Consider the following 14831-nt stretch of genomic DNA (forward strand, 5'->3'; position numbering starts at 1 on the left):
GATTGTATATACTAAAGTAAAAATATACTTTATGCAAATTTCAACATTGTTCACCTAGTTGTGATAAAAAAAATTAGCGACTTGATTCATCCAAGTATCCCACGGGCTACAAGGGCAAGATGACTTTCCTTCACTTTTACTCACTAGCAATCTTCTTGAATCGTTTTTTTTTTCATACCACAAGTTACAACCTATAGCAACAATATAATTGGTTATTTGCTTAAGTTTATGGTCACATAATCTCATACCTAAAATGGGTACGATTGTGTCCTATTTTTGTTTGTGATCATAAACAAGAAAGTATCTTCTATGTCGCCTTCAAACTCACCATCTACCCTTCTCGTGACTCAAACCAATTAGTAGAATTCTTTATTGGTATAACCTCATCATCATCTTTATGGTCCATTGATAAGTCATGTATCACCATATGTGCCCATTTCTTTGACTCTCTTCTTCAATCCACTCAATAATTGGTTATTTGTGGCGGCGAGCAGAAGCAAGGTTATTAGATACCTCAAGAAAGCCCGGCTAAAACCATACAACGTGATCAATGTACACTTTGATTTTAGAATCATTACCATACCATAGTAAAAAATTTGCCGGCTTTTCAAAAGTGTGTGTAAAAACCGTATGGGTATACAACGTGTGAATAATTTGTATAAACATTTTTCTCAAAATTTTTATTAAGAATTGCAGATATTATTATGAAAAGAAAGCTCAATTATTCTTAAAAAAAAAGTTGATTAAAATCATGCTGGCCATTGTCGCCTGTTGGCCGTTCAAGAATAATTTATATGGTTTTTCGAGAAGAAGAGAAAATATGAATAATAAGAGAGCTATAGTCAAAAACTCTATATTATGATTCCGGCCATTGAAGACAAAAAACAAAGAAAAAAATACTCAAGGAAAAAAGATTTATGAAGAAAAATTTTTGTAAAAGCTTTCGATTATCATCGTGTTTTATTTTTCTCCTGTATTTATTTCTAGATCAGTATCATTTTTATAAAACCTCATTTAAATATCAATTTAGTATTCATTTAAAATACCTCATTTAAATATCAATTTAACATTAATTTAATATCTTGTTTAGCATTAATGATATCTATTTTTTTTAATTTTATTATTACATATATTAACATATTATTATATAAAGATAATTATATATTGAAATTGTTTTAGTTTATATTTTATTGATATTATTTCTAAATTATAAAAGAATTTCATACAAATACAATAATATAAACTTGACACACTTTTTAACCTAAATATACAAATCAATAGAAAGTAAAACGATATATTTTAACCTTGATATAATATATAAATAAAATCACATATTAATATATCTTTTGAATGATTTTAGTTATAACTAATTAAGATATTTGTTAAAAATATAAAGTAGTTGTTGACATGCCATTAGAAATATTTTTGAAAGAGTATAAAGTAATTATAAAAGATGATAAGTATTGCACTAAAAGTAATTATAAAACACGAGTATAGTGTGTGAACAAAAAAAATCTTGTAAAAATAAAAAAATCTTTTATTAAAGGTTTTTTAATTGAAAGCTTTTTGGATAAGTTTGTTAATTAACAAGTTTTAACCAAGAGGTTTTTCATTTATTGTATGTGACCCATATATTTTTAACTAACTGTAACCAGACAAACTCTACAAAGCTCTCTTATTATGGATGCTCTTAGGATGACAAAATTTTTTCTTTCTTTTCATTCTTTCGCTATCTTCCCTAAGGCTAAGGGATGTGGGGAATTGTGGAGTATGAGGTGTTGTCCCTCACCTCATTTTTTTTTCTTTCATTTTTTTTTCATATGTACATAAAAAGTTTAACATTAAAAAAAACGGTGAAAAATGATTATTTCCTTAGTGAAAAGGGTAATGAGTAGAAGTCGAGTGATACGACACTGAGAAGACAAACAAAAAGTGAGAGATGTGAAACCATAGCCATATGGGAAATGGTTTTTTTTCTCTCTCCCATCCGTAAACCATTTTTAACAAACAAATAAATACAAAATATAAAACAAGAAATTAAAATTAGTAGCAAATAATTTTTATATAGTTTTAAGTTTTACGTCTAATTATAAATTGTCCGATATCCTCCACCCTTAAAAAACTACAACAAAAGAACTTCATCGTTATGTAGGCTCTTATTGACTCAAATCGCCCAGTCTTGCTTGTTTGTTTCCAAATGAGATCAAAGATTAAATTATCTCTTTTTGAGCGGACAAATTTTTATTAAATTAGTAACATGCCATCATAATTTGGGTTTTCTTTTCGGTCTAACTAATGAAAGATTTTTTTTTTCTTCTGTTTTTAACCATGAGTGTTTTTATTTTCAATAAAAAGAAAAACACTAAAAATTTTGAGTTCTATAAAAACATTATAATTTGGAATTCGTTTGGTTTACCAAAACAAGAAATGGATAGGAAAGAAAAAAGTCGGCATTTAATTATAACTCAAACTGTACAGTATATAACTATATATATATATATATATATATATATATATATATATATATATATATATATATATATATATATATATATATATATATTGTCCAATTGATGTTTGTAGAGTTATATTATATACATTCATTACTGAGTCATGAGTTTTGATATGATTTAAGTTATTATAAATAATAATAAATGTTAACCGAAACCAAATCCTTCATTGGCTTCATGGATTGCTAGCAACAGTCTCTCTTCCAGATGCTGCTTTGACGGATATTCCGGTAGATCCAACTGGTTGAAACTGCATCCAACCATATTTATATTTAAACATCACACTCACTCTCAGGGGCAAAAAGGTAATTTGACAGTGAAACATGGTTATCTCTATCTTACCATGTATGAGCAGAAGGCAAACGGTCAGTGCTTCCATAAGCCTTGTGAATTTGAAACTTCTGGGATCCAGAAATACCTTGCAAACCACTAAACCCTTCTAAAGGCACCTGCATTGTATGTATGTAAATACTAAATACAGGGCCAAAAAATAAAAAAAATAAAAAAAAGGTATACTATTATGTACCTTTGAAGTGCCAGTGACAAACTGCAATAAACGAGCCTTGTCTTCTTTACTTAAAGCTTGAGCAACTTCCCAAAACCACTGAATAACAGGAGATGCAACACTGTATCCAGAATACTCTGTATTCCCCCTCATATCATCCACTAACAAACAAAACAAAACAAACTGCTGTGTAAATAACAATAACAAGGAAGAAAGAAAAAACAATTAAAAGTCAAAATAGTTGGCTCACAGTCGATATCTGGAAGTCCACTAATTAACAGCTCCAATTCCTTATCATGAAAGATGGATATGAAATCCCGAGGGACCAATTCATTAAAACCCTCCAAAAATGCATTTATTTGGGGACGAATAGCAGTGGTCAACCGATGCTCAACAATTAAGTCAACATATTCATGTTTGTTTTCGTCTGTAACTCGAATGTTTCTTCCACCAGGGATCAGTTCATAGTCCGTTACCTTCAATCAACACCATAAAATAATTACAAAAATACCCCTCCCAATTACAACATCGATTGATTAAGGTAAAAAAATCTGAAATTAAATTAACAATTCTTACTTCTGTTTTTTCACATAAGATGAGCTTCTCTTCATCCGCATCGATACTAAATGTTAGATCTAAAATATCATTGATATTGTTCTGCACGTGAGTTTTCAATATGTAAGTAAATGTTAAATTAAAAATATATATATATATATATATATATTTTGGATATTTATTAAAATGAGCTGAGTTGACTCACCTCAAGCATCCACTTCAAGTTTTTGAAGTAACCTGGATCGATAGCTTCAATGTCATGGTAGGTTACTTTTACTCCAAGCATATGCTTATAGAAAGATCTTGTGAAATGAACATCAAGCAACTGCCCATCAAAAACTGCTTTCCCAACCTACAAATAAAAACAATCAATCACACTCACATAACATACTGTGTATTCGAATATAAACTCATGGATTTTCACTTTTTTAATAAAATGACTTACAACTCTTCCAATGAATTTGAAGTATGAGAGATGTTCTGTCTGATAAACAGAATTTGGATTTGGCTGAAACGTTGACTCATTACCAACAGTTGTAAACAGCAAAGCTCCCTTGTCAAAAATAACCCTCGATAACAACTGATACCATTCCCTGGTAAGCCCACCTGCATCAATACCTTCTTCCCCTTGAAAATGAACAGTCAACCTTCCTTTCAGATCTTGCGTTGACCTCATTCGCAACTGATTATACGAATCTTCAAGAATGTATGCCCTTCTAACGGAGATTCTCAAAGAACTATGATGATGATGGTGATGATCGTTTTGGTGCTTGATTTTTGATCTGAAATGTGCCCGCTTATTATCAAAATCAATAAAACGTGGGACCCGCAATATCACCGAAAACGATTTCTCAAGTAATCCCGGGTTTTGTCGGATAAAAGCGTTCAAAAGTTTCCTATGTTTTTCTGAGAATTTCATAAAAGCCACATTCTTTTCATCAAGTTTCCCGGAAGTGCTGACATCATCACCCGCCTCTGGTTGCCCAAAATGCAACTTCTCACATGTCACAAAGAAAGATTCGATGTATGGCAAGATGTTTTGAGTGCCCGGGGGTAATGTTCCGGAAGGTTTTGAGGTTAAGGGTATTGATTCATCAGGGGTAGTATCAGTATAAGTCTCGATTTTGCTTATACAGGCACTCAATTCCATCCATAATGGCTCTAAAGCGGTGTTTATGTCGTTTACTAGTGAAAGGGTAGAAGCTTGCTCTTTTTCAACAACTGTGTGTTCTTTTTCTTGATTAAGTGAAGAAACAAGGGAGCTTAATGCTTGTATAACCCTTAAGATTGCTGTTCCATCTGAAGTAGAGGAGGCATTATTGATCAGTGCTTTTTCGATTTCACTAAACAGATGTAACTCATTGATTGCTAATGAAGTCAGGTTCTTCATGGAGCCAGCTAGCTCGGTTATGAACAAATGAGAATGATGAGGAGCAATAGCAACCAACTTCTTCAATATATCAGCCACAAGAGTATAAACATTGTCCGATAAACTGAAATAAAGATTTTGTTAGCACAGCATTCACAAAAAGATGCCATTGTCATATCATCAAACTTAAGGAGTATTAACATTAAATGTGACACACAAACCCTTAAATCAAAATACACAGCTGAAGAAAATAAAAAAATTCAGACCTTTCACGTGCAAGCAACGAGCAGAGAAGGCGAAGTTCTGCTTGTGGTAAGTTTAGCAGAATATCATGAGATTCTTTTTCTTGATTAGCACCAGATGATGAGGGTTTAGAGGCATCATCATCATCCTTTGATGATTTAGGATCAGATTCTTTCTTACTTTCAGCATTATCAATGATGACATCTAATAAGTTTAACAGCTGGAACACAAACACACAAAAAGAATAGATGATAAAGAATGATGAGTATGTTGAAATTTTAGCATATGGGTGAAGAAGAGACTGTTTTTAGTTTTTACCTGCTCAAGATGTGCAATACTTCTCAAATAAAGTGGCTGTTTTAAGAGGCTCAACAACAATGTGATGGACAAGAAACCTTCTGTTTCATCATCTTGAACAATCATGACAGCTTTACCACGAGCCTTATCAAGAGTTTGTGACCCCTCGGAAGCTTCTGGAAGGATTCTAAACTGAAGCAACAGTTTGGCAACAAACTTATGATTCTTGGCTAGGTATGTTAGGGTTTCTAGAACACGCCGCGACACCAACGGTGGTACACCTAAAAATAGAGACAAAGATAATTAGCTCACATAAAACAAAAACATAAACCCCAAACCCTAAAATGCTCTGTAATGTATTACCATCAAAACTTTGAGGGCGAGAATACATGAGATGACTCTGGCAAGAATAAAGCCGAAATGAAGGCTCAGAAGCATTTGAACCACTATTGGGCTTTCTTGTATCAAGGACCAAAAAGTCCATTAATATTTTTACCACATCAGATCTAGTGTACGCATGAGCACATAAATTCAAGAGCAGTCTTTGTAGCTGAGGTTTGTATATTGGCTGGATAACAAAAGAAAAACAACAGAATGATGAGAAGGTGTGAGAGATAATGAGCAGAGTCACTCTGGCTGGATTACTACCTGAACTACTCGAAGCAACCGAATCATTGCTTTGAGATCACCCGTGTCAACTAAAGGAGCTCCATCAGTTTCAATAGGCTTACTTCCTGTTGACCTACGTGTCACAACCCCATTGGATCCAGCTACTTCACCTCTTCTAGAAGACTCGCCTCTCCTACTTCTAGGGTACATACCGAAAAGTGTCCGATTGAAGCGGCCAGCAAACCTCTCTCTCAACATGTTTGCCTCCGCCACAAGAGCAGGTGTAAGATTGGAAAGAACAGCTTCCGACGATGTTAAAAGAACCTGAAGATATATATAAAAATTGGGTTAAAATATAAAAAAGATTACTCAAAAGGAGAATGTCAGGCAAAAAAAAAACCATACCTCTTCCCGTATTTCTGAAGGGAAAGTAGCGATTATTGATACGGTATCCATCTCCTCGGGTTGACCTTCCAATCCGTGTGACCGTTGTGCCCCTTGTGCCTGTTGTTGTGCTAAAACTTCTGCCCGAATATCTGGCGGGAGTGCTGCAAGGAATTCAGGGTCAATTTCATTGTCATTTCCATTGACATTGACATTGTCCCCTCCATTTTGTGGTTCAGTATTTACGGGTTGTGCCACTGGACCCTGGCGACCAGAAAGAACCTCAGCACGCAACCCATCAGGAAGTGCATCCAGGAACGCAGGGTCAATCCGTGCATCTTGATCTTGTTGTTCTGTTTCTTGACTTGGGTTTTCTGAAACCTCAGTTACACTATCAAGTGATGTCATATTCCCATTTGTTCTTGGTTGCCTCTCACCACCACCATCATCACTTCCAATTTCAACATTCAGGCTCTGAAGACTTTCTCCTAACGTGGCTCCACTTTCACTGCTTTCTTGGCTCACACCTTCAACAGATGGACATATGTCTCTTTGAGATTCATTGTTTTCAGTACCAGTACCTTCAGGAGGAATGGAATCGCCAACACCGTTGTTGTCAGTAGTGGGTTCAGGTTCGTTAGTTTCAACCTCCGGTGGCTTTTCAGGACTTGGGGGACTCAATTGAGAAACCAATAAATCTTCAAGGCCTGAGGGAATAACAGATGAATTTGTTCCACCACTTTGCTGGTTATAAGCCCACATGCTTAGACGATGTGAATGTCCATGGCGCCCATTCCTTAAAGACCGGAATACTGATTCCAATCTGGATGAGGTTGACTCTGGATTTCTGTCAGTAAGCCCATCATGAGATGAAGAAGGCTCCAAGAGGAGTGGATGCTGAGAGGGCCCAGCAGTGTCATGTGTCCTCCCAAGAAGATTGTAAATGGACGTTGTACGCCCTTGACGTCTAGAACCAAAAACCTCAACAGGCATCACTTGGAGGGCATCATTGGAAAAACCATGGTCTCTTCCAAATACCTCAATTTGGTCCAATACATTCATCCCATTCATTTCCTCACCAAGTCCTAATATCACTCCACCATCATCATCGTCTTCTTCATCATCATCATCTTCGTCTTCTTCTTCTTCCTCAATCATGTCCTCATCAAAATCATCTTCATCAACTTCATGTTCATGTTCATCTTGATCCGTGTCAAGATGCGGCAAGTGATGGACTTCTTCATCTTCTTCGAGATCATTGTTTTCATCTTCATCTTCATCTTCCTCTCCATCTTCTTCTTCATCATCATCGTCATCAACTTCATCTCCTTCATCCCCTGACATATCTTCATCGTCATCTTCGTTACTCTCTTGATTGTCATCTTGGATTTCAAACCTTATTCCAACAGAATCAAAACCATTTTCAAGCGCCCTAATATTATTCTCAGAAGTTTCATGCATGTAATCATCTTCATTTGGGGGAGCAAAACTTCCATCAATATCCTGATCATGTTCCATGTCATCTATAACAGCTTCAGATCCACGATAAGTCTCAATGCGTTCAGTGGGGCCAGAACTTACGATATTTTCATTTTCAGTTTGCTCATGTTCAGTATGATCAGGAGGTTTTGTTGCATTATCACCTTTTCCAGAATTACCCTCGGCAGCATGGACATGTTCTTTTGTAACCACTTCTAGAACCTTAACCACCACAGGAGCAACCTTGAGTGAATCAACATGATCCAAGTCCATGACTTTTAGGGTTTGTGTAAGTGACTTAACCAGACCAACATCAATAAAAGTAACAGAAGCTTCTCCAGAAATTAAAGAACCTGTAGGCGAGCGAGCAGCCAGCACATCATTCAGCAAATCAACAAAAGCTTGGATATTCTGACCTGGGGGTCGAGGAACCTCAGAAGAATTATAGAAATCAATAAAAACATTATTAATCTCCACAAAGATTCTCTTCCTTGCCTCTACAGAACGCACACAAGAAGCTACTAAAAATTGACTAGCTTTGACCGCAAGTTTATGCCTCCAGTCAACATCTGTCTTCTTCTCCTTTTTATTATTTTTCAAGTAAGGAAGAAATTGATGAAGAATATGATGAAATACTCCACCCTTTTGGGCGCTGCTAACTTCATTATCTCTTCGAAGCAGAACATGAACAGATGGACTATACATCAACAGAATTTCTGTTAGGAGCTTTAAAATGAATACAGCTTTCGCCATAGATGCAAAATACTCCTGGCTATTATTTTCAGATGTGGAAGCAACCACTTTCCCTTTCCCCTTGTTCAAAGCAACATCAATGTCCATATCTGTTGATGATGAATCATCGTCTTTTAAAGGAGGTGTAAAAGTTATAACAGAAGCCAAAAGCAGCTCAATTACATTCACAAAACTCTGAGGAGGTTTACGATGAACTTTGATCTTCACTGGAGTTTTTTCCTTTTCCTTTTCCTTTTCTTTTTCTTTTTCTTTGGACTTATCTTTATCACGGTCTTTTAGCAATATAACATATGGTCTTTCACCAACCATCTCAATTTGGCAAACAGACTGTGCAGCCTGCATGAAAATCATGGGGTCCCTTGAAATGACAGATGTCAGATTCATGAGGAAGTTACGGGGTGTAAGTCTTCCATTAGATTGTCGACTGGCAGCTGTAACAACACTCTGTTTTATTTCAGATTCCATTGCTTGCTGGAGAGTTTGTGGGTCTTCAAGAATATGGCGAATGATAGATCCAGCAGTGTTATCAAAGCCAACAAACAGACTACCTGAAGGCAATGATAGCAGCAAAGGCAAGCCACCAGCATTTAGGAAACTAACAGCAACAGAATGAGTTCTTGTAAGCGTGGAACATAGCTGCAAAACAGCCTGAATCGTTTCAGATGGAAGATGGTTCTTCAAATAGCCACAGGATATCTCAACAAGTCTCTTTTGCTCCTCTATATCTATTGCATTACCAGCATCCTCTTTCTTTAACAGCTCTGAAATATCAGTGTTCATCTTTTCATCCACCTGAGCAAGGCGATCAACAGAAAGAAAGGCTGCTGTCACCCATTTAGGAACCTGCAAAGTTTCATTCTCATGTACACCAGAGTTCCATTTTGACAAAAGATCTGAAGCAACTTTAACTAAACCGATTTTAGAAGCAACTTCACGTAAGTCTTCATCCTTGTTTAGAAGCAAAGCAAGAACATGAAAGAGGGATGACAGCATGACATCATTTCCACTACAAAGCTTCACCTGCTCCACTACAAATGTTATAACATTTGACTTGTAATGACCATCTTCATGAGAACATATCATTAGAAGAAGGTCCCGAACTGAAAATGCTAGAGAATCCTTCGTTTCTAGAAGCTTCTTACAAGTAGACAACAAGTCATCAACAGCAGGTAAATGTACAGTTTCCTCTTCGATTTGCTGATTAGTATCAACTGCAACAGATGAAGAATTACCAAGAGACATAGCAAGTGCTTGAGCAAGTTCATCATCTTCTTGGACTATTTCAGGATGTGAGAAAAGCCATTCTGTTGCCAGCTCTACACTATTGGACCCCACTTGTCTCAAAGCCTCTTCTGCTCGTGATCTCGGAAACCCCATTTCAACTATCATGGATATAGTTGTTTCATTTGGAGGCACAGAGGGACGTGATGCAGAATTTTTCACTTCAACCCCAGAAAACACATGACGGATAACAGAAATCACTGTAGAAACAAAATCATCATTGCAATCGGTGAACTGGGGATGAGTCCATAGAGGAAGCACAGCTTTCAGAATCATGGATTGAAGAACCTTCACAAAAACCTCGGGATCTTTCGGGAAGAGAATGTCTCCATTTACAAGCGGTTGTGTAAGTAAATGTTTTGTAGATGGAGACAAAATAAAAGATGATGTCACAAGGTGATCCATAAGTCTACCATAGTTGGATAATAGACCATTAACCGTTTCTTCTGCGTCAGTTTGCTTCAAGACCCCCTCATCAGTCTCCATTGGAGCCCTAAAAATCAGCTCAGTGGTAGCTTTGAATGTGGTCAAAACTAACTGAACAACCCCAAGACCATATAAACAATTTAACAGAACAGGATTACATGAGTCGGGTTTATCCAGTAAAACACCATCGATAAATTCCACAACTTTTCCAAGGTAGCAACACTTTGCTGACATGGATACCACTGACTTCACATGACCTTCAAATTTCAAATGATCTAGCGAAATGGAAGCAATCATGGAAGCCACTGATCTTGAAGAAGGTGTAACTGTCACTGTATCATCTCGTCTTCTAGAAGGAAGCAACATAGCTTTTCCTAGCTCTTGAAACAAATTTGTGATGTGTGAAGAGAGTGACCTCATCATGTCTGAAGATCCAGCGGGATGTGACCGTTGACTAGTGGGATGTGATCGTTGACCAGCTCCAGAAGAATGAGTGAGATCACGATACAGATTGATCAAATCAAAAAACTGGGATTCAGAACTCAATCCTGACATTTGCCTTCTCATTAAAGGATCAAGAAACTGTCTGAATGAATTAAATCTTTGTTCATCGGTTTCTAAAGGCTGTGATTCTTCCCCATCAACATTTTCATCCTTGATTTCAATCTTAGCATCTTCAAGTAACACAATCTGCCATAAAATCTCACGGTGGACTCTTCCGATATCTTCTAGAACATCTTTGCTACCATTCCCAAATTCCTGGAGTAAAGCAGTAACCCATTTATTGTCCTTCGAGGCAGCTAGAGACAGAAGGAATTCAACAAGAAAAAGAGAAGGAAAAACTCTTGAATCTGGTGTGGATTCCGGATCTAACAGAAAAGAACCTGAAACAACCTGAAATCCTGCTAAAGTTGTCTTCAAATAATCCCGGAGCGAGGAACAAAAAGCACGTGCTAAAGAAGTAGAGTGATGTTGGGTAAAACTTTTGAAAACCATTGTGCTATGTAAAGCTATGGACATTCCTTCGGATGATTGAGTTATACTTGGTCTTAACAAAAGCTTCAACAATGCTTCAATGCCATTTAACTCTACAAACAATCGACAATTTTCAGCATTTTCCATCGTTCGATGAACCAACACCATTACATGAAAAATACATAATTGGATGAACTGCTCATCACTAACTCCTTTTTCCTTCTCTTCAGTGTCCACATCCATAACATCACTCCCATTGATTTGCCCTGTACCTTCACTTTTACTGTCTTCTATTGTAGCAATTTTGTTGATAATCTCAATAATCAAATCTACACCGGTTGGTTTTAGGGAAGTAACATGGCGCATAAGCTCCTCAAAAGCATTAGCCAAAGGCACAATACCATCACTCATTGGAAGGACATATTTCTTGAGGGTAAAAACGTCAACTAAGAATCTCAGAGCTGAAGTTTCTTTGACTGCTTCTAGTCCCTTGGCATTGAGACAAATAGCTGCAAGACCGTTAGGAACACAAGTGAGAGACTTTGAAGAAGGAAGAATGCCAGCTGTCACTGTTGATAAAAAGGCATCAGGTAGACCGGCTTCATCCAATGCAGGATAACAAGTGGGATCTTTGTGAATCAGTTCACACATCACAGTCACAGTTGAAGAATATATATCGCCTCCAAATTTATCCACATTCTGAAAAATCATTACAAGAGTGGCAGGGAGAGAAACGTCATTTGCACTCTGATGAGTGTTTGCTGGAGCATAAGTAGCACAACCCAGTGCCTTCAATAAAACCCTAATGAGCCTCTTCTGTGAAGAAACCAGATCCTCACTTGTATGAGAACACTCCCCGATGCTCATTGAACTATCATATCCTGTAGTTGAATGACTCGAACGAATCACTCTATCCACTTCTGTCTGCAGTCTGATGGTCAAAAGGTCAACCCCTCCCAAGTCTCTGAAAAGGGCAACAGCCGAGTTACTATAATCCATGAGCTTTTGTAGAGTCTTCACAGATAAACACACAAGATGCATGTGTAGAGGATCCATATCCTCTAAAAGAGGTAAAAAGGTTGGAACCATTCCCGGTCCCCGTATAACACTCCCAGGACTTGAAGTTGATATCACTTGAAGCAAGTAGAATTGTAGCAGTGCTTCAACGAATGCAATAGACGATGGATCACTTGACTTGTTTAATGACGAAGTCGCCCTTTGCAGGACATTAAGGAGAATCACACGGTTGCCACCTGCAATGTTTGATCCGTTGAGAATACGTGCCCTCTCATGAGACGATGAATATGCAGCCAGCTGTGATCCCAAAGCATGCATAGCAAGTGTACGAATAGTTGGAGATATAGTCTCTTCAGATTTCACAAGTCTGATCAACTCGTTTGTGTATTCTGGCTCATTTGCAAAAAAGGGCATGAGTTCATCATGGGAATCGCTTGATTGAACAAGAACAATGAAAGCAAGAAGACATATCTTGCTGTACAGCTTGCATATTCTTGAAGAACGAAAGGCATGAGCATATCTAACCCTAGTCAACAACAAAAATCTATGGTCAACTGGGACATTGTACTTCTCAACCAACAGCTTCATTATCGATAGATCATCCTCTTTCCACATATGAAGATCTGGAATGTGAATTGTATCTGTGCCATGCAACTCAAAGTATAGGGTGGACCCCACGTGGTTTTGGGAATTACCATTATCAGAAGGCAAGTCTGAAGGAAATAAGGATAGACTATTGTCCTGTGTTCTTTCGTTTAAAACAACACATGAATACAGGCCTAAGCCCTCTTCCTTGCTTCCCCATCCTTGTGCTAATGATAAAAGACAACTGTTTATTGAACCACATCCTATGAGTTTCCCGTTTCCATGGAGCTTTGAGGGGTTTATTTTCACTAATGTTGAGAGTGTCTCCAAGGTGGCAATGAGAACCTCGGGATCAGTTGATGCAAGTAATAGCTTGAAATGCTGAAAAAAAACAAAAGCACGCTTTAGAGAGGAACATTTGACAGATTTGGAGTAAATATAGAAACATACCTCTAAGCCACTAAATGATCCCTTGTTGTGGCAATTCTCTAAAATGATACGCATCACACGAAGAATTTGGAGAACTGATTGCTTTGGGAAAGGACTGTCATCTTCTATGATATTATCTGTCAAAAGGAGATCCTTCCTAGCAGACAAATAAGTCTTGAAGTATGTATCAAAATGCAGGAACAGTGGCCTCCAATGATGAAAATTGCCCTGAAGATAAAGTAAAATGTTTAGCCAAGTGCCACTTGGACAAATCTTAAAAAAAAAAAGTGACATGGCATATGATCTATCACCTTGTTGTACTCCCAAGAGAAACCTGAAAGGGGGATTGCTATATCTTGTAATGGACACAGTATCACCTTGTCGATAAATGCCTTTACTTTTGGAGGCTGCAAATAAGACAAAACACATAGAATTGATTTCTTGTGGATGTAGCATATTAATTAAAATTGTATTTGCAAGAAGATTCATATCAGCTTCCAACAAGAAGTGCTATGTTTAACATTCAAAATCATAGTGCAGCTAAAGAACAGGAGTAAAAATGCATGAAAACCAAGAATAACTAGCCCTAATGCAATAGGCCAATCATGCAGTACATGACCTGGGACAATTACTATATATACTTTAACTACTCTTTCAATAATGCCATTCCATAATCATGAATTATCTTCTAGAAGCTGCCCTAAATGCATACCAATCAATAACAACACTATAATAAAGAACTCTTAATCCTAAAGGCAACAATGGATTAACACAACACGCATAAGCACCTGCCAAAATGATCACCCAAGCAAAAAAACCACTTCATATTTAACTACATATACCAAACGCAATGAAGCGAACATTAACAAGAAGAAACGAAAACTTACAGTCTCGGAATCGAGTTTAACATTTGGACCAATTGATCCTTCACCGGATAAAAGGTGCCGTAACCTCGACGGCAAGCTCGATCTTACGGTACCCGCCATATGATATCAGACTGTCTTTTTCACTCCTCTACACTCCTGTTATACTGAAAATACGAAAGAAGAAGGATTCAATCAAAGATTAAAGTATGAAACAAAGCGATTGAAAAAGAGCGTAGAAAGAGATATTGACCTGGTTGTGTAGAGGGAGGAAAGAAGGATTAATAACATCAAAATTGACTAAAGAATCTAGAGAGGGAGAGAGAGAGAGTATGAAAGGGTTTAAGCGTGTGTTAGAATGAAGTCCCTAAAGCAAAGCAAAGCAAAGCAAAGCGCAGAAGAAAGAGAGAAATGTTTTGGTTTAACCTGAAATGGGAGAAGAGAGCTGCGTTTTATAGAGAAGGGACGTTGAAGTGGTCCTCTCCTCTCTCTCTTTCGCGACATTGTTTGGGGGAAGGGAAAGGCTAAAAACGTAATTTTAGTTAAATGCT

The 14831-nt window shown here is 37.1% G+C and overlaps 1 protein-coding gene across 1 annotated transcript; it reads right to left on the bottom strand.

Annotated features, from left to right (window-relative positions):
* Nucleotides 1–2576: 2576 nt before the first annotated feature.
* LOC145120437 (E3 ubiquitin-protein ligase UPL2-like) lies at nt 2577–14710 on the bottom strand. The gene is made up of 16 exons (XM_079056263.1): nt 14534–14710; nt 14305–14447; nt 13729–13824; nt 13439–13645; nt 6494–13369; nt 6128–6412; nt 5843–6047; nt 5501–5760; nt 5206–5402; nt 4016–5063; nt 3776–3922; nt 3592–3672; nt 3266–3491; nt 3037–3176; nt 2853–2959; nt 2577–2760 (listed from the first exon to the last, which is right to left on the bottom strand). The coding sequence occupies exons 2-16, from the start codon at nt 14401–14403 to the stop codon at nt 2658–2660; spliced, it is 10077 nt and encodes a 3358-aa protein (XP_078912389.1). The 5' UTR covers nt 14404–14447; nt 14534–14710; the 3' UTR covers nt 2577–2657.
* Nucleotides 14711–14831: the final 121 nt, after the last annotated feature.

This window comes from Lactuca virosa, chromosome 6, assembly GCF_052849685.1.
Source record: "Lactuca virosa cultivar CGN04683 chromosome 6, Lactuca_virosa_CGN04683_v6, whole genome shotgun sequence".
In the NCBI taxonomy this organism is placed as follows: Eukaryota; Viridiplantae; Streptophyta; class Magnoliopsida; order Asterales; family Asteraceae; genus Lactuca; species Lactuca virosa.

What these genes read in the sequence shown, in the direction of transcription:
- LOC145120437 (XM_079056263.1), bottom strand. Translation starts at nt 14,403, where the DNA reads ATGGCGGGTACCGTAAGATCGAGCTTGCCGTCGAGGTTACGGCACCTT. An exon ending in TCTCTTGGGAGTACAACAAG is followed by an intron (nt 13,646 to 13,728) that starts GTGATAGATCAT and finishes CTTTATCTTCAG; the next exon opens with GGCAATTTTCATCATTGGAG. An exon ending in TCTTATGTGAAAAAACAGAA is followed by an intron (nt 3,492 to 3,591) that starts GTAAGAATTGTT and finishes TGTTGATTGAAG; the next exon opens with GTAACGGACTATGAACTGAT.